This window comes from Camelina sativa, chromosome 4 (assembly GCF_000633955.1).
Source record: "Camelina sativa cultivar DH55 chromosome 4, Cs, whole genome shotgun sequence".
Lineage (NCBI taxonomy): Eukaryota > Viridiplantae > Streptophyta > Magnoliopsida > Brassicales > Brassicaceae > Camelina > Camelina sativa.
In genome coordinates, this window is record NC_025688.1 from 29,703,249 (window position 1) to 29,727,507 (window position 24,259).

A 24,259-nucleotide genomic window follows, 5' to 3' on the forward strand; every position below is an offset into this window, starting at 1 on the left:
TTGGCTTGGCACTGAAGAAGCATATAGTACTATTCTTTTTCTGTGTGTTCAATTTATTAATATTGTTGTTTTACCAAAAAGTGTTTGTCTAGTTTGTGTATTTTTCTCTCGAGTCTCGTCTTTAAGACGAAGTGTTTCTTGTGTTCGAGGAGGCGTGTCTGTGTAATAATAATGATGAACTCATGACATATGTATGAGGAAGGACCAATTAAGTAGTTTTGAGATTATGTGTGTATGTCGGACTATGGGAAAATAAATAAATATATCTAAACAATTAGACAACGTGTTAAGCAAGCGGACTTTCGTTTCGAATTATTTTTCTTTTATAAATGAAACAGTTAAATTGTTACCTGCGTTGTAGTGTTATCTTGCAAAATCGTTAAGACGTTGGTCTAGAGATTTGTGATCCACCATGATTAGGGTTTAATACATCTAGATCTGTCGAGCTTCCTAAATTTGTTTTATTCGTCGTCATCATCATCATCATATTTTCCAACTGTTTTGTTCAACCTTCCAGTAAGCTCCTCAAGCTATGAAACGCCTCCGCCGTCAAACTACAACACCGTTGCTTCTCCATAGCCGTGGCAGATGCCGCCACATCATGGACCGAGGATAAACAAACGACAACAACAGTTAAGTTATCAAACGTGTTTAGCCTTAAAGCCTCCATCACAAGTTCTCTAGCACATCTCATTGGATCATCGTGACGTCTTAATCCCCTTCGGACAATACTAACGGCTTCTTGGCTTGTCAAAACATCCCAAACCCCGTCGCATCCGATTATCAGAAACTCATCTTCTTCTGTTAGATTTATCTGTTTGATCTCTGGCTCTGCGATCAGTGGAGATTGTGAGCCTTGTGGTAGTTTCATGTCCCAATCACCAAGAGCTCGAGTGACCGACAAAATGCCGTTTAAGTAACCGTCATCGATGAAACCACCACATGCTTCCACTCTTCTTCTTTCCGGTAAGTAGATTGGTCTGTGGTCTTGAGACATGTCTATAGCTTCACCGTTCCTACAGAGAACTGCTCTGCAATCTCCAGCATTTGCCACCATCAGTTGTCTGCACAAAGGGAAAAACAAAAATTAGTCCATCAGCAACACACAATCTGACATTGTTCGAGTTAAGCACACCACATACCTTCCGAAAATAAGGGCAGCAAGAGCCGTGGTACCAGAAGAAGAGCCAATGCTACGTTCCTCTGCTAAATCAAGATCAGCCTGAAGAAACGCATTCCTCAAAGAACTCTTGACTTGTTCGACATAACTACTGCTCACTTGCGTTGTTTGTGGGAACTTATGGTGGTCTTCAAAGAATAGTCTAACGGCGTTTTTTCTTACATAAGCTGCTGCTTCTGGTCCTCCATGTCCATCAAAAACCTATATGGAAGATGCAAAGAAGCAAGTAAATTGGCTGATCTTCTTAATAAGACCAAATGGCATTATAAAATGTGCATTAGAAGGAAAGGAGGCGAAAAATGCAAATACCGCATAGAAAGCACTTGGCTTTGGCAACTCATAAAGAGATCCAACTCTAGAAGAAAGATCGTCTATGCAAATGTGTTCGTCTTCCATGAATCTCCTAGGCCCAATATCAGCATAGCTCCCGGAGCGGATAACAGGAGCATAAAAAGAGACACTAGAACTGCTATCTTCATCATCATCATCATCATCCAGAACTGAGTCACCACATTTTAAATCCTGTAAAAAAATAGTATATCTTCAGTCAGTTAGCTCCCAAGTCCCAAACTAAGCACAATTGGGGGGGGGGGGGGGGGGGGNGGGGGGGGGGGAACAACAAAGATCAAAATAATTGGAACCGCTCCTCAAAAGGTACACACAGACATACAAATACTAAGACACAAACTCTCCAAGCAGAGTAGTTAAGACTCTCTTGAGTCTCCAAAGTCCCAAGCTTTATCACGATTCGTCGCTAAATTCCAACTAACAATTCAGTCATCACCACCTAAAACTAAGAAGAACCCTGAAACGAATCAACTCAGATTCCTCGTTTCTATACAGACATCTTCTTTGGTGAACCTATATCAATTTCCAATCATTGGAGTTCTCTTCAAAATCCAAAATCTAAACTTTAATCGGAAACACTTACAGAAAAAGAAGTCGATAAGTCGGCGGAGACCGACGCCGCCGGGCGACGGATACCTAGACTCGGCGAGGAAACTGGTGATTTCGCGGCCGAGATACCGTCAAAATCTTGAACCCCGGTTGGTGCTCCGAACAATTTGACATCGAGAACCACAGGCAAACTCTGTTTAAACAAAATCTCTGCTTCAGCCACCATCTCCTTCTTCTGTTCTTCACATCAATCAATCAAAGCTTTAATTGTTTCTCTCGATTTCGCTGTGTGCGTCACTTGGTGTTGGAATCGGAAATTTCAAAGTTGCGTGCTTTATGTTATTTTAGTTTTTCTCTTCGTGGACGAAAAAATTTGATGAGACGTGTGTGCTTCTTCTCATATTCTATACGATGATTGATAGATGATATGATACAAGTGTGTGGGTGACCGGTCACCTGTGGCTACAGGTTAACCGGGAAAACACGTGGCGTTTTTTGAAGTTAGTGATGTGGATTACAGCGGCGAAAACAAGGCACTTACTGATGACACGTGTCGTGTTTTGGCTTTGACGCGCCTTGCTTTCGAGGAAATGACGGAAACACCCACCGTTTAATAACTAACTTTGGCTGTCCGACTTTTATATGGATTCTTCAGTGGTGTGTGTGGAAATTACATTTGTTTTGTCGGGGTAGTTTTGGAATGTGATTAAACCGACCAGAATCTGAAGATGTCTACTCATGTTCACACTTTGAGTTTACGTGACTTGTTCGAGAAGTAGGAAACTACTTGTCGGAGTTGCCTCAAGTTATTTCTTTATTGATGGTTGATGGATAACGTAAGATTAAGTTGTTGCTATAATCCAAAACATGCTCAAACCATGTCACTTAAAATCGTTTTAGTGATAGATGAGTCATCTGATCTCTGTTTTAGTATATTAAACAGCCGCCTCGTGATCGTGAATATACTAACACTACTTTTTTATAGCTGGCAATGACAATTAGTTACTTTAGTTTTAGTAAACTTCCATCACGATATCGATGCTAAGAATCCATCGCCTTATCAATAATACTACTAGAAGAAACGTGTTTCACGAAAACTCTAATAAAACTAATAGAATTATGGAAGCCAGAACTTGTCAAATGTACAAACAATCCCACCCAAAAAAAACAGTCAAACTCTTAATTATTTAATTTGGGTGCTTATTTTTTTTATATACGATTTTGTATTTTTGTATATTATTTTCTGTTATTTTTGTATGTTTTCTATATTTTTATGTGATAGATAAACATTTTTAAGTCTTTTTTTCGTCCCTACGAAACGTAGTCACTAATACTTTAAGAAGCTAAACAAAAAATATAAATACTGTAAGGTAAAAATAAAATTATAAACGTACCCAATATTTTAGTTCGTTAAAAGAAAAATGGTTTGAAACATATGGAAATTTACAATTCTTAGTTTCATGGGCCTAATCCTTACAATAAAAAAGGCACTCTAAACGCTAGCCCAATGATAAAAGTCCATTACGCTAGGTAATTTGGTTTTGTCTTCGAACCATGGGCCGCGATCAATACTTTATAAACTTCAATGTATTTGTATCCATCTTTAAACCTTGGTTAGCACAATTTTTCTAGGACTTATTTGGTAGATACGATAGCCAAAATTATTGTTAAACTGTAAAGAACACAATTGTAAAACCGTAAATAAGAAGAAGTATTTTGTTCGTGTTTGATTTGAGATATCGGCATATTATGCATGCTCCATGCATAGTATTGTGACTTTATCGTAAACAATGCAATGACATAATTTTTGTTACTATATAAATTATAATCTTGTGAGAGATCTATGTTATGTAAAGAAAATCTATATTCTTTTTTTCTTTCTCGGTATAATTCAAGTATATATATACTCAACAAGTACTAAAATTGTATACGATCTGAACCAATAGGTTTTAATTTGTACGGTACGTATATTCGTAGTTTATAGAACATGTAGTATATAAGAGTGGGTTTTGGTCAAGTTAATATGAGACTGACACGTTAAAAAGGGTCAACGAGTATGTCTAGTCTCTAATTTCCATCAAAGGTGAAGTTGAAGAATGTGAGGGTTTGCTTTTATGGTGAGGAAGAGAGCAATGAATGCGAAAGAGTTCTGTACTTCTGTTTTAGCCTAAGACAATAAAGAGTCACAACACAAATAAAACAAAGCTCCATTGCATGATTTAGATGGTGACCTATGCATAAGGCAACTTACTATCTACCATTATTGCAGACAGCAAGAATATCAATGATACACAACATACATTTCACTATCCATCGAGTCAATGGTTAATGCCAAAAAAACAAAATTTAGCAAAAAATGGATAAGCAAGAGTTCCCTTTACTAGTTCTTCTTTTGTTAGCCACCCACGTTTTTGTCTTAAGTTATGGTTTGGTAATAAAGTAGTTTAGACGAAATCTCAATTTAGTGAGCAAAGATACGTAAATTTTTATTCTTCTCTCTACAACTACATACGTCTAGTAGTAGCTAGGCTAGTTAGTGGATTCTTCAAACCAAATTTAATTTTAGTAGTTATGATATATATATTAAATTAATCACTACCAACAAATCATTTATATTATCATAGTTTTTTTTTTTTTTTTTACTTCATCATGATTATACAATTTAAATAAATAAATAGATATATCTACAGAAAGAGACTAAACCGTTTGAACGTCATTCCACAACCGTTTTTCCTCTCCCCTAACAAACGACGCTAGAGGCGATTAACCAAGACTATGGCTTCGGCCGACGTCGGCTCCGGCGTCGGACATACTCTTTCTGTTCGTCTTCCATCTTCTTAATTTATCTTATTCCTTCATAGATCTAGTTTTTTGTAAGATTCAGATTGTGTTCCAAGTCTTCTCTCATAAAAAGGAGTGTTCCAGGAAAGAAGATATTCATTTTTAAGGCAAGGTCTATCCTAATTATCTCAAGCATCCATTTTGGTGATTATGATTATGGTTGAAGAATGAAGATTATGGGTGTAAAAGATGAAATGGATCTCATTTATAGTTATACAAAACTTATAGCAGATCTTCAAGTGGCGCCATGGCTATTGTCTCCTAGATATTTTTAAAGGCAGAGGAAGACAATCATACATATATCACATATATATATATATAATTTATATATAATAATTATTTTTATTTTATATCTCTTCAATAGAGTTTGATTCCGGCGAATGATCATTTGTAAATTCTTCTGCTGGTTGGTGTTTTAATGATTGCGAAGTGAATTTGGTATTTTCATAGTTGGATGATAGCCAAGAATCGCAATGACTTGGGTTCAAGTACGAAGAAGGAAAATAACAGACTTGATTATCTGTTAGCGAGTAAGTTCTTCTAAACAAGAAGCATCGTTAAATTCACTTCTTTTGTTGTATCATTTCTTCTTTATTGATCATAAATGTATCTTTATGTGGATCATTTCTCTGTAACTTTGTAAACTCTTATTCGAAGTAAACGAAAATAGATGTTAAAAAAAAAAAAAAAAACTTTTCCCAAGAGGGTCGGACTCAATTGGTTCGTGACCTCTCATACATCATATTTCTACTCAAGTGCTATTAGTGTTTTTTACTTTTTCAAGGATAATTAGAAACCATTCCTTTTCATTTTGTCCCTCATAATGACAAAGTTTAAACTATTGGAGCATCACCTTTCCTTATTGACATCGAACATTCGTGTTCTTCTACTTTTGTCTTCGTCTGGTTCGGTTTTGGTATAGAAGTTGACCCTTGAATTGTTTTATATAAATAGTACCAAAGTGCTTCCTTCGAACGACATGACTATACTTGAACCAGATAGATAGCCACTCTTTTCATGCTCAAAAGCATTACATTGCTTTTGCTTCTAAATCGTAATCATTCACGCTTTCCTTTTCCATATGTGTAAATCAAAGAAAAGTATGTATGTAACATCATGATGTATTTTTATTCACCAACTGTTTACTTGCCTTGCTTGTGTAATTAAATCTAGCTCCTGCGCACATAGTTCTCTTAACTTTGTAGAATATCCTTCTTCTTATTCTTTTTTTTTTTTTGTAATAGTTTCGTAATACAAATACGTTTTGGTATCGATGGGTCTTTTAACACTCTATCATAATCGTATCTCTAATTTGAGATGACAATAGATGAACGGATTCATGAAAAACTGTTTTGACATCATTTCATATGAAAATAAAAGTAAAGGAGCAATTCATCATTCCATAGGATAATTAAGCCTTCTTAATTAATTGCAATATATGAGTAGCTTGTTTCAAACGGAGCTCTTAAACGATTTAGAACAGCCTTGAGACACTAGTATTTTATCTTCGTAATGTATGTAGTACTATATTTTTGGGCATTCATTATATCTTAGCTTACTATATGTTATATGCTTGGTGGTATATTCGGAACTTATAAAAAGACGTAGTTTCTTAATGATTTTTAATCCATGAAGTTCAACGCAGCTATTAAGTGTGAGTCGACATTGATAATTTCGTAAGCTTACACTGCCATGCACGAGTTCTCGAAATAATATATTTCGACGTCATAAATAGTTTTTTAAAACTTATGGCAGTCATAATAACCCAATCATGAATCTATATATTAGGACATTTAGCAAATAAATACTGAAGTTCGTACCTATTTACAAGCATGTCATTGATATTATTATTAATTTGTTTTTCATTTAAGTAATTAATATTAAGTTTTGATTTTGGAAAACAAGATTTTTCATCCTAATAAAATTTCCAAAACAATAGGAACTATTCCTTTTAACATTAAGTATTAATTTATAATTAATTTTATTAATATTAAATTTCCAATTTTACAAAATAATATGAATTAATTCTATAAACATACAGTATTTAATTGTAGGTTATAGTTCTTATAATATAAAACAATAAACCTCAAACAAAACAAATAACATTTTATTTTTATTAATAAATAGTATTGCGGTATACCGCGGGTGAATATCTAGTTATCAGTAAAAAAACACACATTCTAAGTAAAATCTTTAAACTATCAAAATTTTATTGACCTCTCCAAAAAACGTAATTAAATTTCAGATATGTGTAATGTTGTTAACCGATTGATTAACGAGACGTTGAGACAGAAGCTCTCACATAAAAAAGACTGCTTATTACCGTTAACATTTGAAGTATTTTTACATATTTGCCCCTTCTCATTACATACATCACGAAATAAGTAAGATATTTTAGTATTTTACACAAGGACTCAAGAGTCAAGATCAAACATGATGAAACACCATGAAAGGGGCATAAACACACACACATGACATAAACTAAAGAGAGATGTTCAAGAAGCCTTTTTTTTTTTTTTAAGGAGCTAAAGATCAAATTAACTAACTAATTAAACATTCTTTAATCCATCCTCATTAGGGTTTGTATCGTTTATTTAAGCTTCTTGAATTTATATAATCTCAGTTCGATGACGACTGGTTCAAGGGACTCCTCCCACAACTCGCCGGCTTTGGAATGTTTCCGACGATTCGAGGACTCATCTGACCCAACCTGATTTCACTCACTCGTGGACTAAACACTTGAGACAAACTCCGGTTGTTGACTGGAGTCGAACTCGAACTTGTCACCTTAGGGCTACTTGTGTGTCTAAACTCTCCTCTGCTTCGTGTAATAACCTCATCAAGAATCTCTGAATCTCCCGGATACGAAGTTTTGGATCCTATCTCCGTTTCCTGTTCAACATCAGAGTTTGAGAAAAAAGATAAGAAGAAGCTAAAGAAACGAAGTAAAGAAAATAAAACAGAGTAATTGAATTTGTACCGCTGCGAGATTGAAGGGTAAAGCTGAAGCTTCTTCATACTCTGCTGCGTCTAGGTCCTGGAGATGAGCTCCTTTGAAGAATCTAGGGAGGATATACTGTCGGACTGGGATTAAGAACATGATCATTAAAGGGAACATGACTCCTGCGATTGGGATCCATGTGAGGCCAAAGCAGATTAAGAGATACATCGCTTGGAAAATAGTGAACATTGCAATTGTCTTGAATGGAACGGTTTCCACGAATGTTGCATGGTAATCTTCAAGAACCCTGCAAACAGAAACGTGACAGAACTGAGTTGAGATGAGGCTTTTTGAAGTTGAATGTGAGAAAAAGATTGGAGCTTTAGTTACTTGAAGCGGCGACTTGGGGCGGTGAAGAGAAGTAAGATCCTTTCCCAGAATTGGTTTCCGGGTAAGCTTTCAATGGCCATGAAGGCAAAATAGCCCCATAGGACTGATGTTGGGATCATTTTAAGGATAGGCATAGCTGCAACGCATCCTCCTACCATTGTAGACTGAAGCAAGTTGCTTACCCGTTGTTCTTTGACTTCAACTGGTAGCAAATCATCAATTTCTTTCTCTATATCGAACAGAGTTTCATCAACTGGAGCATTGAGGTTTCCGGTGAATGTAGTCGCTTGGATTGTCGATTCTTTCAGTTCTTTTAAACCCTGCAGGTGGAGAGAACTAATTCTCAGTTTCGTGTTTTACTGACAAAATAGAAAGTGATTTGGGAAAAATTATATACTTTGGGTTGTTGGTGCACTAATGGTGTCTGCATGTGATGATAAGCTTCTTGCATATTGTCATAGAGCTGTCCCAAACTTGCATTCGTTTTTATGCTTCTTCGTGCTGTTGCAACCAGTCTGTTACGAAGCAACTGCAGAGAGAGCAAACGTCAGTCTCAAAACTCCTGAAACCCCTGAAAATAAGACCATGGTGAGTGGTGTTACCTGGTATTTAAGAGTTGCTAAGCTCTTCGTATGCATTGGAGATTGAGGAATGACACCATTTGATGGAGGGACTCCAAGTAGACCACACATTAAGGTCTGCATTTGCAGTACTGATTATGAACAATAGGCGCCAAAAAATAATTCGGATAGAAAAATCTTTTTTGTTTCCAGCAAATTCTTACCAGAAACCCAAGAAGAAGCAAATCGTAGTGGTAAGAAGACGGTTTTCTCAAATTGAATTCGTTTTGCTGTGCAAGCTGTGAAGCTACGCTATGGTCAAAGTAATAAAGCACAGCAATCATTGAAGCTGGAATGAAAGCTCCAATAATGTAGGCGACTGGAACATCAAGCATCTCCTGCAAATTTTCAAGTTTTTAGGCTTGTAAGTCTTAATGTTTCAGTCAGTAAAAGTGCATATGCATGAAGATTAAAGAAAAAGACATACCTTTACTACAGTCCAATTTCCATAAGCACCAGGGGACCAAGGATTTGGGCTAAAAAGTCGCCGGGGGATTCCTTTTGGAACGTCTCCAGCTGGAATGTAGGAGACACCGGTCCACACTAGCACCATGAGTGGTACACCATAGTCAGCTATTAAGCTTCGGAGCCAGCCTGCGCAAGAGAAGCAAACTGAGTCACTAGGCTTCTTCGAGAATTCAAAAATGTTTTGGCCTGAATCCCATAGAAAGAAGAATCCAACTCATGAGATAGAGATGTTTGTTTCACTTACCAGTTCCGTACCGCCATGATCTGGCTTTTCTGCTTCTAAGTCCAGTGAGAAGAAGGCCAAAGGAGAGAACCAGAGCAAACATCCCATTAGCAAACCTCCAGGAAGGTAAGAACTCCTTGAGCTTCTGATTCTCTCGTTCAGGAATGCGGAACTCATCGACTAGCCCCTGAATTATCATGCGTTAGAGTTTGATAAGCAAACCCACATTTTCTCAAATATCTGAAAATTCAGAATCTTGCTTAAAAAGAATTCCTACCTTGATGGCTTGTTGCATGAAGAGCATAGCAATAAGCAGTCCAAACAATTCTCCAGCTACTCGAGTGAACCTATTGATGATGGAACAAGCTCCACATATAGCCAGCACAAAGAGCATCAAAGCAGTCCAAACGCAAACCCTACACAGAGATTGCAAACAGTAATGACAAATGTTTTCAATACCCTGGTTACTGGTTACTGTATTAAAGCAAAGTAAACACTCACCATCCAGACCACGCCAAGAAGAGGTCTCGTCCCAATTCAGGTCTAGCCTTAGCAAAGTTAAACATGAATGTGTACATAATAACAGTAGGCTCAGCAACTCCGAGAATAAGCAGAGGCTGACCTCCGATAATGGAGTGTATCATGCCGCAAATGGCTGTGGAAGCTAAGGTTTGAACAGCCGTGAGAACTCCATCTGCGAAATTTCATAATCCAATTTTTTCAATCCCTCATGCTGAAAAAGTGCAAATCTTTGGATAAAGGTAGAAACTTTTTTTGCAAAAATTTTAATTTTACCAGTGCTTCTTTCAAGTTGTTCACCGAATGAGATGACAGGAATCGCAGACGCGAAAAATATGTATGTGGTGGGAGCCAGAATCCTAAAAAAATCGAGATGGTCCATATTAAAATTAATAAGGAATCAATGAAGAAGATTCATATTGATATTAAGAAAGATTAGTTACCTAAAGCCAGCCTTGAATCCTCCGGTCCAATCTTGCTTATAGCACATCAATCGTCCTTTAAGATCATTCTTGATTCCTTCAAAGGGCACAAAAGTCTCTTCCATGACTCACTTTGCTCTGTTTCTCTCAGTCAATTCGTCAAACACTTGGAGTTCCCTTCCTTTTACGGTGAGAAGAAGAAAGATTTTGAGGTGAAAAACCCGGTTTAAAGGGGGAAAACAACGAATGAGCTACTTCAAACCGGACAAACCCATGTTAAAGAACATGTCTTTTAATTCAAAGTTTTAGCGAAGAACAGCAGAGAAAGAAATGCAGGAAAACCCAATAAGGAGAAGAGGAAGAAGATTGAATCTGGATGAAGAAAGATACATGAAGAGAAGATACAATTTTTTACATGATATGTGGAGAAAGAGAGGGTTTTTTTTTTTTTTTTGATTAGTGTGTTATATGTCTTTGAATTTACATAAATAAAAAAAAAAAAGAAGAAGAAGAGCTGCTAAAATGTAAGTATTATGAAATGTCTCTGGTGGCAACTGGCAACGAAGAAGAAGAAGACGAAGGAATCTCCATTTATATAAGCTACTCAAAATACCCAAAACCAAATTAAACAAAGAAAAAAAACACTTGAATTTCATTATTTTTATTATTATATATAAAAACAAAAATAAATATTATAACCAGAAAAAAATAAAATGTAACACAAAAAAAAAATGATTTTAGGAGAGACGAGAGAATTGCGTGAATTTTGCGATTGCTTGAGAAAATAATGATTTTCTAATATATATATATATATATATTACTTTTCTTTTTCTTTTTGCATCATCATCAAAGCTTAAGAAAAGTTCTTAAATTAAAGTTGTTTTGCTTAATTCAACAAAATAAATATACGAGAAAAATGGTCAAATTATAATAATCTCCCTTCTTAATAAGGAAAAAGGATATAGCCGATAGTGATGATTTATATTGTAAATAAAATTCTAAAATCAAAATATTAAGCAACGGATCGATTATAATTTTGAAGTAGGTGGTCTTCAAAAGTACGTGAAAACTGGGAATAGTTTTTTTTGGAACTTGGGAGTATAAAAAAAGGTTACGTTACAATATCCTAAAAAGATGGTTAAGCAAAATAATTAAATTAAAAAAAACGAGAGTGAGTGAGATTGACATGCGTCTGCTTGGACTTATTTGTTTTGGATGTGTCATTCTGTTAAAAAAATATCCAATTTTCAATGCTTGGTTTGTGTTTTATTAATATATCTTTTTTTTAATGTTAAAGATGTTTTATTAATATCTTGCTTTAGTTTGCTCTCCTATCATTTCGATAATTAATTGGTCAACTTGCATCTTTTATTTGTTCAATCGATAGATACCCTCTCATCTTATCATTTTTGTTTTATTACTTACTAGTAATAACTTCATTAATATATGTGTCCACTGAATTTATGCTGTGAGGTGATTTTTCATGTATGTGGTTTTGCCTCTCTAAAAACAATCGTTTTATACATATCTTTGTTAACTAAAGTTATGATTCGAAATATAGATTTTATGCCAAATTTTTGATACAATAAGCAGAAAATTTAAAAAATTATGAGAAGACACTTTTAATTAGTTGTAATAAAATCGTAGATGCTGCTGATATTATGTACATGCAGTGATGTGGCATTGGTTAGACGTCAACCAAACACACAGAAGAATCTAAAGAACTACGAAGCAAACTTGACCTAACTATCCCATCCCAATTCATTTTAAAACTAATTTAACTTTTTCACTATGTTAACTTTCACAAAAATTAAAATTAATATAATTATTTGTTAGGATTTGGATTCAGATACGTTTAAAAGTTGTCTTTCAAATGTTTGGCTGCGGTTTCGTACGCATAGCTTAATTTGGCTCCTTTTAACATGACCCATAAGAGACTAAAGAGTAATTAAATCTGTAAAGGCCAATTAAACAAAGATAAAAACTATATATTATACGTAAGGAATGCATGTCCCACACTCTCTTCCGTTTATTTTAACTTTATGATATAATGAGTCCTGCTTGCTCGTATATATTTTTGATATATTTTGGTGAGCGTACGGATAATTTTGGATTGGTCCCAGAAAAAGTGTATTTTGTAGAGGTTGAAATTGTTCTACGGATGTGTTACGTACGTGTGTTAGATAGATAATACAGACGTTTGAGGGGAAAAGTATATATTATATATATGTGATGATATATTGTTATGATATAGCATGCACTTGTGTGATGTACTGATGTACGTACATGTGCTTACACATATATGACAAAATACGTAATATATAATTGGGAAAGAGAGGTCTGACCCATGTGCTATAGACAACTCGACGCAATCTCACAACCACAATACACTAGAGAGCCTTATTTCACGAACTAACAACTTCCACGACTATATATCTTTTTTATTCGAGTGAAATTGTTTAATATTTTCTGTAGTGATCACTATTTTTGTAATGCTTCGGAGATGTCTCATAATATATCATATTATCATTCATTTCATGTCTACTTTGTAGAGCAAGTCATTGGCTAGTTTAAATATATAAAAATAGTTACATTAATGTGATGATATATATGGATTTGTTTACATTATCGTGTAACCGAAGAACTAATAATACGACGGCCTGCCATATTTCAAATGACGCATAATTTCTCTACAATTTTTTTCTCTCCAAAAGCATATACTTTGTATTGGGACCTTTCCTCATGGGTCCATACCTTGTTTATTCGAAAAGAGTTCAAACGATAACAAAAGTATAATTAAGCAATTAAAAAACGATAACAGTTCGTGTAGTTGTTTCGCTGAGTCGATTATTTTGTACATTAAAAAATAAGTAATGTGTCAAATCGTAACTGATCATTAGTCATTTACGTGCTTTTTATATTCGTTTCACTTCATTCATCTACTGTTTCGATATTAAATCAGAGCCCACAACAAGAAAGGACGACGTTTTTGGTGTGTTGGTGTCATTATTGAGTCATCATCCAGATTCAATTTCGTATATAGCAGCATATACAAGCTTCTGAGCAAATCTTAGAAAAGTTATAAAGATGGTAAACAAATTTGATTTGCTAACAGAAAATAAAAGATTCTCTCTCAAATATTATTCACACATGTACACATGACTACACCATGCATCTGATTAAAATAAGTTTTTTTTTTTCTTTATAGAGAAAATCGGTAGGATCAATATAAACTTCCGAAAACGTTAGATATTAAAAGTGTTGAAAAAGCCAATTGTATCTATGAAAATCTCCTTGCGTCAATGAATTTAATCGGTTCTCTCTAATGCCTTATCGCGTCATAGCATGCACACAACATAGTTCCTTTACGAAAGTTTTTTTTAATAATATTTATCCTCTCTTTACTATATCAAGGACTAGTACTAATTTATCTTTTAAATTATGTTATATGCTGAAACAGATGTAAAACCTAATCTCTATCGTAAACGTTCATGAATCCTTTTCACCATAATCAATCAATCTTTAACCTCAAAAAAGAAAAAAAAAAAAAAAAAAAAAAAAAAAAAAAAAAAAAAAAAAAAAAAAAAAAAAAANATTTCCCCATTCAAAATCTTGCAATCAAACACCATCACTCGTTTGTTTTGATATTGTACTTTCTTTTAATTTTCTTTTCCAAATAAGCATGTTTGACTATATTTGGCTACCGCCTACCGGTGCCGAATACACACGTAAGTTTCGTTACCTCTTTGATACGAAATAGGCAGATGATCTTCGTTTTCACTTTCCATTAATACGAGGTTCTTGCATGTTTTATCAATCACCAAATCGGTCAGTAAGTTGCGGGGGAAAATTGCATATATACACAAAATATACACTTACGTCCACGCACACCATCAGTTTATTATCATTTTACAATTTCGTTTATATTACTTCGAGACAGTTGATGGAGAAAAACACTATCTTTTAAGCAAAATAAATTGAAGTGAGAAAAGACAAAAACCAACTGTGTATAAAGCCGAAACAGATGATGGGTCCATAAAAGGCCGAACCTCCACTTCTATTTTTTGTTTATAATATGATTTATTCCCATAATAACAAAATATAAAAACATCTCTCAAAGTGGTAGGCCATTTTCCTTCATAATTTCTCAGTTTTTTTTTCCCAATTAACACCCTTCACTTCAACAACACTTAACATTGTTATTTGACCTTTTTCTGTCACCACATTATTGTTAGAGTCGATACTGTATGTATTATGGGTTTCTAATTTAAATTCAATTAACAGTTGATATATTTTACTCATCCTGTATATGTTATCAAGTTTTATCACATTTTTTAGTTTGGATTAACATTTATCAAACAATAGTTATTCTTTTTATACAGAAAATCTCGTATCAAGACCAAATCCTGTATTATTCATTATAGTTATTAGACCATGCATATTATTCGAGTCAAACGTTCTAATTCTAAATATATCGAAACTCAGAATCATAGTATATAATGTTTTAGCTATATATCAAGTACATGCACGACTATATATCTTACCACGTATACAGTAATACAAGTACACGAAACGAACAGCTACACAAGTACACAACAAACGTCAAGCGAGGTTCATCACTCGTGTTCATCTGTGTATAGGAGTAAGATGTCATGCGCGACTTTTGACCAATATAGTTCTACAAACTAAACGTTGAAACTTGAAATATATATATATATGCAAAAAGAAAAAGAAGAAACAAAAAGCAATTGATTAGCCTAATTTGAAACGACGTCTCCTTAACGTTTGTGCGTTGTTTGTTAACGCGTCTGAATCTCTCTACGAACAATGCATTACGGATATAAGGACTTCTAACATTATTTGATATCCGAAAACTACACACACACACATATATATATATATATATATATTATTTTACCATGTAATAGAAGACTGCATACAAAAGCCTATTTTGAAGCTTATGTAAAAACAAAACATTGTAATTAAATTACGTATATTTTTGTGTTACTAAAAACCCTAACCGCTATCAGAATATACAAATCTGAAATCTTCTTACATATTTAAGAAGAACATGAAAAAAACATCGAGAGTATTCGATTTGATTCTTAAGTTGAACTTAGAAAAAATTGGACGTATGAAATATATTGTGTTGTCGTCCACTTATACAATAAAGTATGAAACATGGATGATGCATGAAGGCTAGACTTCCAATGTCTACAAATATTTTATAATGCTTGTGGTAGGGTCTTTTTTCATTATCATGTCTCACTTCTTTTTTTCATCCCTCATCTTAAAATATAATTTTTACTTTTCACCAAAATACTTATTGTTTCATTCTATTTAAAAAGCATATAAATTTATCGAATTTCAAAAAGAAAAAAAAAAAAAGAGAGGAAATTTTGGAGCCTCAAAATTGTAATTATAATGTTTTCATAGGTTTGACTTCGATAAATCCAAATAAACGCCCAAATCATTACCATTAATTAAAATAACTTTTGTGCACGCAATTGATTCAGACACAAGGACCGACCAATTTGAGAACAATGAATGGTTATGATTCATCCTTATAAAAAAGCTTCCAGGACAGCAAACCTGATGTTGTTGGTTAAGTTCATACCCGGTTTACTAAAACCAGACGAATACTTCTTCCGACGTCGATTAATTAAAAACGCTTTGGTTGGAAAGCCCAATAAGCCTATCATCACCTAAGAAGATACAAAACTTATATCGATTAATTAATGGGCCGCATTATGTTGGCCCATAACGAGGATAAATAGAGGAGGAGGGTCCAAAATAAATATTTTAACCAAAAAAACATATATTCGACGTATTTTTAACGCTCATTGGTTTTATTTAAGTAGAGTTTTTTTGTGTCTCATAGGGAAAAAAAGAAAAAAGAAAAAAATCCATCGTGAAACGTTCGAAGGACATTTCTTAGGACGACCATATCGGCGTTAAAGAGAGAGAGCTTAGATCTCGTGCGGCGTTTGCTGTTTTTCCTGTAAGTTTTATATCCCGCCGATTCGTTCTCTATCTCTCTCCGTTTACTGATTCTGCCTCTGTTCGAATTCCCTTTCCCGCGATCCAGATCCTTGTGTAGTTTACGGCTCGTCATCTCCAGATCTGTTGTGTTTCTTCCGTTTTATATTATGAGTGGATGTGTTTTCTTGTGATTCGCTAGTTTCTAATGCTGGATCTGTATTTGAATTCAAATTGATGTTAGTCGATTCCGGTCTCCCTTAGATCAGGCTAGGCTAAGGTCTCTAATAGTTGATGATTCTCCGGAATTGTAGATCTAAGATCTTGATTCGATCCCCAGAAACGAGAGAATAAGAATGAGATTCGATACGTCTTTGTATGTAGGTCCCCGCAATGGTGTTATTTTTCTGGATTTAGAATTGAGAATTTTGAATCTGCTTATGTGAACAGGCTTGGAAAAAATGGGTTTGTCCTTTGGAAAGTTGTTCAGCAGGCTCTTTGCGAAGAAAGAGATGCGTATTCTGATGGTTGGTCTCGATGCTGCTGGTAAGACGACCATCTTGTACAAGCTCAAACTTGGAGAGATCGTCACCACTATTCCTACCATTGGTGAGTTGTTAGTTACTTTATATACCTGATTTGTTTGTTGTTGAATGTTTCACTTGTTTTGTATGAGTAGCTGACTTTTTCCTCTTTTTGTTTTTAGGGTTCAACGTTGAGACTGTTGAATACAAGAACATCAGCTTTACCGTGTGGGATGTCGGGGGTCAAGACAAGGTATCAATCGTTCCTCTTGTTTTATCATGCAAGCATTGTTTGTGGTCGATCATCCAATTATGATGTCATCTGTTAAAAAATGGTTTGCTTATTAGGTTCAGTGTTGGTATTATGTTTCTATACCCGCACTCTACAATTTATTAGCAAAATCAATTAAGCTGGAATTTTAAATATCCTTTGATTGATCCTCAAAGAGATGTCTTTTTCTTGCTTACATTCCTAGATTAGCACCTTGTTCTTTGTGGACTATGTTGTCTCATTTGAGTTCTGCTTGTAGAATTGATTGGGCTCTTACTAATTTAATAACCTCCTTCTTTGTGCTCATTCAGATCCGTCCATTGTGGAGACATTACTTCCAGAACACACAGGGACTCATCTTTGTTGTGGACAGTAATGATCGTGACCGTGTTGTTGAAGCTAGGGATGAGCTTCACAGGATGCTGAATGAGGTATTCTCACTCAACACTTGCGCATCTATGTTTTTTGTATGATGGCCTCAGATCATATGGTTTTTTGACTTTGTAATGTTTTTCTGGTAGGATGAATTGAGGGATGCCGTTCTTCTTGTTTTTGCTAACAAGCAAGATCTTCCCAACGCGATGAACGCTGCTGAGATAACCGACAAGCTTGGGCTTCACTCCCTCCGCCAACGACACTGGTGAGCTAGAAACACATAAACTAACTTTTCTCGATCCACAGTCTGTTATCACTCGTGAGACATGTGAGCTCATGTGATCATTGTAATGACAGGTACATTCAGAGCACATGTGCCACCTCAGGAGAAGGTCTCTATGAGGGACTTGACTGGCTCTCCAACAACATCGCAAACAAGGTATCAACTACCAGCTACTACTCTCTTCTAACAACTTCAATTTTGGTTTATAATTCGAATCTGACACTCCTTAAATGTATGTATGATTCGCAGGCATAGAAGGGAGATTAGCCAGATTCCTCTTTTTTGCTTGTTTGGTTTATAAATCAAAGAAGGGGTCTGTTTCGCTAGTACTGAAAGATTTATTATTATATTCTTCTTCTTCGTCTCTTATCTCAAACTCAGATCATTTCACACTTTTGTATTTTCCCTTTAATAACTCGTTACTTTTTCGCCTTTTCTTCCCGAAGTGAGTATATCAGTTTTATCTTATCTTTGCATCAGTATTACTTTCGAAACAAAAATTGAACTGTAATTTTCTGTAGTTCGTATCTTAGAAATGAAGTTGGGACGTTTTTTGGAATATTTTATTTTGTTCAAGCTTGAGATTCGAAGATACACGTAAAATTTGATGGGACACACATTATAGACAAATAAGAAAAAGCAATCAAATCACACGACAAAGTCCAAAGCATTTGAAACCAGATACGGCATGTGTGGTTGTCGACCGGACGCAGGACCGCTTGCTGCCCGGAAAAAAAAAACCTACCTATTTGACCGACAATTTTAACTCCTGATGACATTCAAGCAGCGGATGGTGCGGTCACGTAGTTGACGCGTCCAGCCTCAGTAAGAGCGGTGATAAACGGCTTCAGATTCACCAGATCGGCCTCTGTGTCGGCAAGGGCTACAGGTTTCTTGTAGTTCAAGGTATCATCGTTGTAAATGTCCCACCATCTGTTCACTAACATTTTGATGTCTTCTCTGTCCATGTTCGCTTCCTTCCCTGTGTATCTCCACGGCTTCGAACCCTGTTAAGACAAACAAACAAAAAAATTCAGAACAAAGAAGAAAATTTATTGTTTTGAATAAAGCAAAACCAGGTACAGATGTAACTTACCGCTGCACAGTAGTGCACCACCTTGACTTTATCAAGCTCTACATTTTCCGGGTGACGCCATAACATGGCAAGGACAAGATTGTAGACTAAAGGAATCGGCTTGTAGATTTTCTTGAAGTACATGTTCAGAAAATCCTGCGCAATCAAATCCACAACTTGAGAAAAATACGAAAACAGAACATAACCGAGAAAGGCTAGTCTAAAATAATCTTTTTCCCTTACCTGTTCAGCGAAAGGAGTTGGAGGAATGATTTTAAGAGATTTTAGTAGGTCCTCGTAAATCTCAAGTTTTGGCTCGAACAAGAACATTCCTGCGTTGAAGTAAAGAGCCGGCGGTTCTCCAAGCTCCGCCTTTGGCCACTGGACTTTCTCAGGGCACTGTTGGCAATATCCGATCTTGTATTGCGGCGTGTGGCTCCATGTCTTCTCGCAGAAACAATCCATGACCGCGTAGAAGTAGCCATCAGGAAGATCGAACAAGTGATCGATGTTCTCGTAAACTTGAATGTCTCCATCTAAATATACCATTTTGCTATACTCCACAAACTGCACATAACACAAAACAGAGCATTAACCACATCATCTACAGTCTGTCTACAGACTACAGAGGGAGCTACACAACAACGTACTGAAGGGAAAGGATAAAACGATGTCGTATGAAAGGTACCTTCCAGATACGGAGTTTAGAGTAGTTAATGACGTAATAAGCCATGGCAAACTGAGTTTGGTTCTCGGGTGGGTAAACGGGTTCGATTTCACGGACAATGCAGCCCTGTTCCACCAGTATACGACGGTGCTCCTCGGGCACGTCAGGTAGTATAGCAACAACGAGTGGATACGCCGATTTGACTTTTCTCAACCCCTTGGCTAAACCAACGACTCCTTTCACGTAATCACCGTTACCAGCGAGAAACGTCACGTAGGCTCGATCGCTACCTTGGATCGTCGGAGACGGTTTTGTTATCGTCACGGTCGATTTAGCAGTGGGAGTTTGAGTAAGCTCCGGAGCCATGTGAGAGACACGTGATCTGCTGAGAGCCTGAGAGGGATGTGATTTAGAGTTTGTTTAGTTGTGTGCTTTTGTGTTTACTGATGACTGATGAGGCTTTCAGGTGATGGGCTGAACTGGATTAATATAGGCGCTTGGATCGGTTACGATCATGAAATCGGAAACGTACACGTGTAAATAGGAGATCAGACGGTGGTGATTGGCGTTTGGTGAAAGTTCTGGAACGGTTAATGCGGTAAAGGAAAACGCTAGAAGTAGCTAGTACGGCCTACCGTTTTGTGTTATTGCCTGCTACGACGTGCATTGTAGACGTTCGTACTCCTCTATTTTTATTTCAAAATTCTAATCACACATTAGCAATTAGGCCAATTACACATTTTGTTTTATTTGAAATATAAATGTGATTTAACTTTATTTTTTTGGAGTTGGAAATAATACTGAATTAATAGAGTAGTCTGATAATTAATTTAATTAGATGAAAAGATAAAATTTTGATATACAAATTGTTTTTTTTTTTCCTTTCGTCAAAATAATTCATAACTTATACGTGACATAACATACGTCAGTGATATTACAAGATACTAGAATTATACCATAAACTAAAAACTTGTAAATGCACACTTCTATCGTATTACAGAATTTTTAGATTGTTTTCACAACAACTAAAAAGAAAAACACATTGACATTTTTTAGTTCCTATTAGGCTGCTGATATTTTCTATTTTTCTTTATATATATATAGATATTGTTATCTGACCCAATTAATTACACCTAACTTATATATATATATATATATTTCTTTTTTGTAAATTGAACCTAAAAGAACTTCTTTATCCATGTGCTTAATTGCCCATTATTTATTGTGTAATAATAATACATCACAAAGAAATAGGAAAAAAAAACAATTACTATTTAAATGTAAAGAGGTAAATTAAGCACGTGGAAAATGGAGACTTCTTGTGAGAACGACCGTGTTTACTGTGGAGTAGTATTTTTTATCTGGGTGAAGAGGAGCCGTGAAAGACACGCGCCAGCTGATTTGGGGCCATTCGTCTCTTAATGGGCCATAATAAAAACCAATTCCGTGGTGCCTAGTGAACACTCTCTCGTGGGTTCCATCTAATCGCTTTCTCTTTCCCGTAGTCTCACGTTCTTGATTCTTCTCAGGTGTCGTCGGTAGAAGAATTGTCTTTTATTCATATAGTATGGATTTATACATTCTTCTTTGTATTTATCTTTTTTTTTTTCGGTAGATTAAAAATTAATCCATACGAAAAGAGAGTACAAACATCTCATATTTTTTGAATACAAATATTTTCTAAATCTGCAAATAACTTATTTCATTACATTTTTTGTTTTTGTTGTTGTTGTTAAGTTTTAGTTTATCACTCTCTCGGATTGGGCTCATAGTTTACAAAAGTTGGCCTACAAAAGCCCAAAAAAACGAACATCATATGTATACATATTTGATTTGGTTACTGTTGTTGTTTTAGCTGCTCTTGATTTTTAGGGTTGTATTTACTAGTAGTCTGTCGATGGTAGAATGAATTTGGTTATAGACTTATAGTGTATTGAAATTTGAATCACTTAACCAAAAGCCCCCAAAAAAACGAACATCATATGTGTATACAATATTTAATCGACATTTTTTTTTTCTGAACAAATTTACTCGGCATTTAGTGTAGTCTAGAGACTTTAAACCCATACTTTGTGTTCTTAAAACCGTATAACACACTGTTGAATCCTGATGTTGACGTTGACTCTAGAACGTGTTTTGTGTTGCAAAATTTGACAAAATTAAAAGAACATAAGAGAATAATTATGAAAGTGGATCTCTTACGATGTCTTCGAATTTCCTGCCAAAAGTGTCGGTTGTGTTGAGCTTTGACTTATATTACCTTAATCATCGCCGGTCATCTTTAATTTGGGCTCCCTTATATTTATTCATTTGTTTCCATTATTGTATTTGCATACAGTTTACTCGATTTTACAATTTTTCTTCACACTGCTTTGAAATTGCTGCTTTTGGGAAGATCACATTCCGACCAATCAAAGTCAAACACATAGTGTCCGAGTTTAGGCAACATTTAACATTTCACCTTTCTACGGTTAATGGTAGACTTTTTACTAACCGTTTCATAGTGTGATTTGCATTTGTAGTAGACTTCCTACAAGCTACAATTCCTTTTATATCTGTTATGGATTTTTTTTTTTTTTTTTTTTTTTTTTTTTTTTTTTTTTTTTTNTTAATTATCACAGCTGGTTCCAATATTGTATGATCAAAATAATAACCTCCGCAAAATTTTGAGAAACGTTTTGCCAAATTTTTTTTTACTAATTTAAAATACAATAACTGGCCATTTTGGAAAGAAAATAAACTATAATTAATTATTTCACTTTCTTACAACTATAGCAATTGTTGGAGGATTGAAAAAAGGAGTAAGTGTAATTAATCTACTGGATATAAAATTACCAAGCTATACTATCAAAGATTGAAAATGCATTTTTCTAATAATTACAAACAAAAATGTATACATGTGTTAACATTTGGAAGTTTGAAACTCAACACTGCTGGTTTCTTCTAAATCATTTGAAAAAAATTATATTAACATGGAGTTCTCTTGAATTTCAGATTTGATTATGTGATGTTTCTTTACAGGGGAATAGCCTATCACAGGATTTATCAAAGATTAGTTGATACATTGGACCCAGCCAGGAAATGGACTATCCCAAGTATTAGAACACATTACTTTTATGTATACAGATATACGTCGTTATAGGTGCGTTGACGAGGGAAATAATGATAGATGCTAAAACATGGATGTTCTATGGTCTCATGCCACCACATGCTTTAAAGTTTAAAGTTCGAACTCTTATTAGAGGATTCTCCTCTGCGTCATCATCTATACGTCATCGTTTTTACGCCATGCACAATGAAATATTTGTAACAATTAATGTTATGTACACATAATAGATAAATAGAATCAAAAAAAAAAAAAAGGATCCAAAAAATAAAAGAAAAGTGTTATCATCTTTTAAATTAAAGGAGATGTAACACGACTCCATAACCTAAAAAAGGATCCATCAATAAGAGATAAATTAAATATAATATTCCATTAGCCATCTTTCCTTTTAGAGTCTTCTTAGATTTTGTGATTGACCTAATAGAAATATATTTAGTTGTTGGAGGCTTATGTGTTATGTCGCATCAAAGAGGAATTAGACATAACCAGATGACAAAAAACAAAGAGGCTTTGCGTATGAATATGACATAATTTTGAGCGTGTAAGTTAAAAAGATTGTGGGTTCTACTTTTGGTACTTCTTCTGATTTTGATAGATCGTAAACGTCTTTTTATGTTTGATTTCTCATCTTTTTGTTGATTATTTACCTTTTTTTCTCTTGTGCTTTCCTTTTTATTAGTATTAGTTTAGTTTACTAAACCAAATTAAAATTGAACGGTGAAACGATCATAATACAAAGACAGAACCATTTGATTGCAATCTTTTTGAAGTAATATTTCTTTTGCTGTTCTCAAGTTTTCCAAACGTGTCGTAGCTTTCGTTTTAGCAAATAACCTGTCAAAAATCAGTACTGTGAAATCTATAAACACGTTTTGGCATCAACCTTGTTTTTTTTACTCTCGTCAAACTGGATTCTTTTTTGGGGATGTCTCATCAAATAGGACTTAAGATTGATTTTCCGCAATATTCTTTCAACTAATGAATCAATATAATTGACACAAAAGACCGGTCTTTTTTTTCATGTCAATAGAAAAAGTTAATTTTCTTGACATTAGCTTATATTGGCTGTCGTCTAGATCACATATCCAATCGATGTAACAATTCACTGAATCGGGATTTAGAAAATGAAAACATATGTTTTTCTTCACAAAAAGTCTAAGATACTGGTGGTACAACCCAAATCTAACCTATAATCGAATCAAGTCGACACGTCATCACTTGTGTGTATATTTGTCCTGAGTTGAAAGGTAGAAGCAGACAAGTGTCTCATAAAGACATCGAGATCTGATTCGGTTCTCAGGTACATACACTTAATCGGGAGTGTTGCTTTCCCCTAGAACTATGGAGGCTACTGTTTATGTGTCGTTGTGTAACAATAATCTTGTGTTTACTTGCATTACTTAAACTCCTTTTACTTTAATATATATAGTTTTGTTCGATAACAAATTTTAACCCTCCTTTTCAACAGAGTGGATCTC

The 24,259-nt window shown here is 34.9% G+C and overlaps 4 protein-coding genes across 4 annotated transcripts; 1 reads left to right on the top strand and 3 right to left on the bottom strand.

The window, feature by feature from the left end:
- LOC104783304 (probable protein phosphatase 2C 49) lies at window positions 164-2,533 on the bottom strand. Its single transcript, XM_010508441.2, has 4 exons — window positions 2,112-2,533; window positions 1,490-1,702; window positions 1,143-1,381; window positions 164-1,064 (listed from the first exon to the last, which is right to left on the bottom strand). Exons 1-4 carry the CDS (start codon window positions 2,301-2,303, stop codon window positions 506-508), a joined length of 1,203 nt encoding a protein of 400 aa, XP_010506743.1. The 5' UTR covers window positions 2,304-2,533; the 3' UTR covers window positions 164-505.
- LOC104783305 (boron transporter 1-like) lies at window positions 7,527-11,070 on the bottom strand. Its single transcript, XM_010508442.2, has 12 exons — window positions 10,523-11,070; window positions 10,356-10,438; window positions 10,062-10,254; window positions 9,838-9,976; window positions 9,582-9,747; window positions 9,297-9,463; window positions 9,034-9,207; window positions 8,852-8,947; window positions 8,647-8,778; window positions 8,250-8,569; window positions 7,899-8,166; window positions 7,527-7,810 (listed from the first exon to the last, which is right to left on the bottom strand). The coding sequence occupies exons 1-12, from the start codon at window positions 10,624-10,626 to the stop codon at window positions 7,538-7,540; spliced, it is 2,115 nt and encodes a 704-aa protein (XP_010506744.1). The 5' UTR covers window positions 10,627-11,070; the 3' UTR covers window positions 7,527-7,537.
- Window positions 16,386-18,399, top strand: LOC104783306 (ADP-ribosylation factor 1). The gene is made up of 7 exons (XM_010508443.2): window positions 16,386-16,502; window positions 16,931-17,089; window positions 17,187-17,257; window positions 17,587-17,706; window positions 17,797-17,915; window positions 18,008-18,089; window positions 18,183-18,399. Exons 2-7 carry the CDS (start codon window positions 16,942-16,944, stop codon window positions 18,186-18,188), a joined length of 546 nt encoding a protein of 181 aa, XP_010506745.1. The 5' UTR covers window positions 16,386-16,502; window positions 16,931-16,941; the 3' UTR covers window positions 18,189-18,399.
- On the bottom strand, window positions 18,512-20,151 carry LOC104783307 (galactinol synthase 1-like). The gene is made up of 4 exons (XM_010508444.2): window positions 19,697-20,151; window positions 19,252-19,575; window positions 19,030-19,164; window positions 18,512-18,940 (listed from the first exon to the last, which is right to left on the bottom strand). Exons 1-4 carry the CDS (start codon window positions 20,039-20,041, stop codon window positions 18,713-18,715), a joined length of 1,032 nt encoding a protein of 343 aa, XP_010506746.1. The 5' UTR covers window positions 20,042-20,151; the 3' UTR covers window positions 18,512-18,712.

Coding starts and splice junctions, on each gene's coding strand:
- LOC104783304 (XM_010508441.2), bottom strand. CDS start 2,303: ATGGTGGCTGAAGCAGAGATTTTGTTTAAACAGAGTTTGCCTGTGGTT. Junction 1,703..2,111: donor ACTTATCGACTTCTTTTTCT/GTAAGTGTTTCC, acceptor ATTTTTTTACAG/GATTTAAAATGTGGTGACTC. Junction 1,065..1,142: donor GCTGCCCTTATTTTCGGAAG/GTATGTGGTGTG, acceptor CCCTTTGTGCAG/ACAACTGATGGTGGCAAATG.
- LOC104783305 (XM_010508442.2), bottom strand. CDS start 10,626: ATGGAAGAGACTTTTGTGCCCTTTGAAGGAATCAAGAATGATCTTAAA. Junction 9,464..9,581: donor ATCATGGCGGTACGGAACTG/GTAAGTGAAACA, acceptor TCTCTTGCGCAG/GCTGGCTCCGAAGCTTAATA. Junction 7,811..7,898: donor TACCCTTCAATCTCGCAGCG/GTACAAATTCAA, acceptor GATGTTGAACAG/GAAACGGAGATAGGATCCAA.
- LOC104783306 (XM_010508443.2), top strand. CDS start 16,942: ATGGGTTTGTCCTTTGGAAAGTTGTTCAGCAGGCTCTTTGCGAAGAAA. Junction 17,707..17,796: donor TTCACAGGATGCTGAATGAG/GTATTCTCACTC, acceptor TTTTTCTGGTAG/GATGAATTGAGGGATGCCGT. Junction 17,916..18,007: donor TCCCTCCGCCAACGACACTG/GTGAGCTAGAAA, acceptor TTGTAATGACAG/GTACATTCAGAGCACATGTG.
- LOC104783307 (XM_010508444.2), bottom strand. CDS start 20,041: ATGGCTCCGGAGCTTACTCAAACTCCCACTGCTAAATCGACCGTGACG. Junction 19,165..19,251: donor CAACTCCTTTCGCTGAACAG/GTAAGGGAAAAA, acceptor TTGATTGCGCAG/GATTTTCTGAACATGTACTT. Junction 18,941..19,029: donor TGGTGCACTACTGTGCAGCG/GTAAGTTACATC, acceptor TTGTCTTAACAG/GGTTCGAAGCCGTGGAGATA.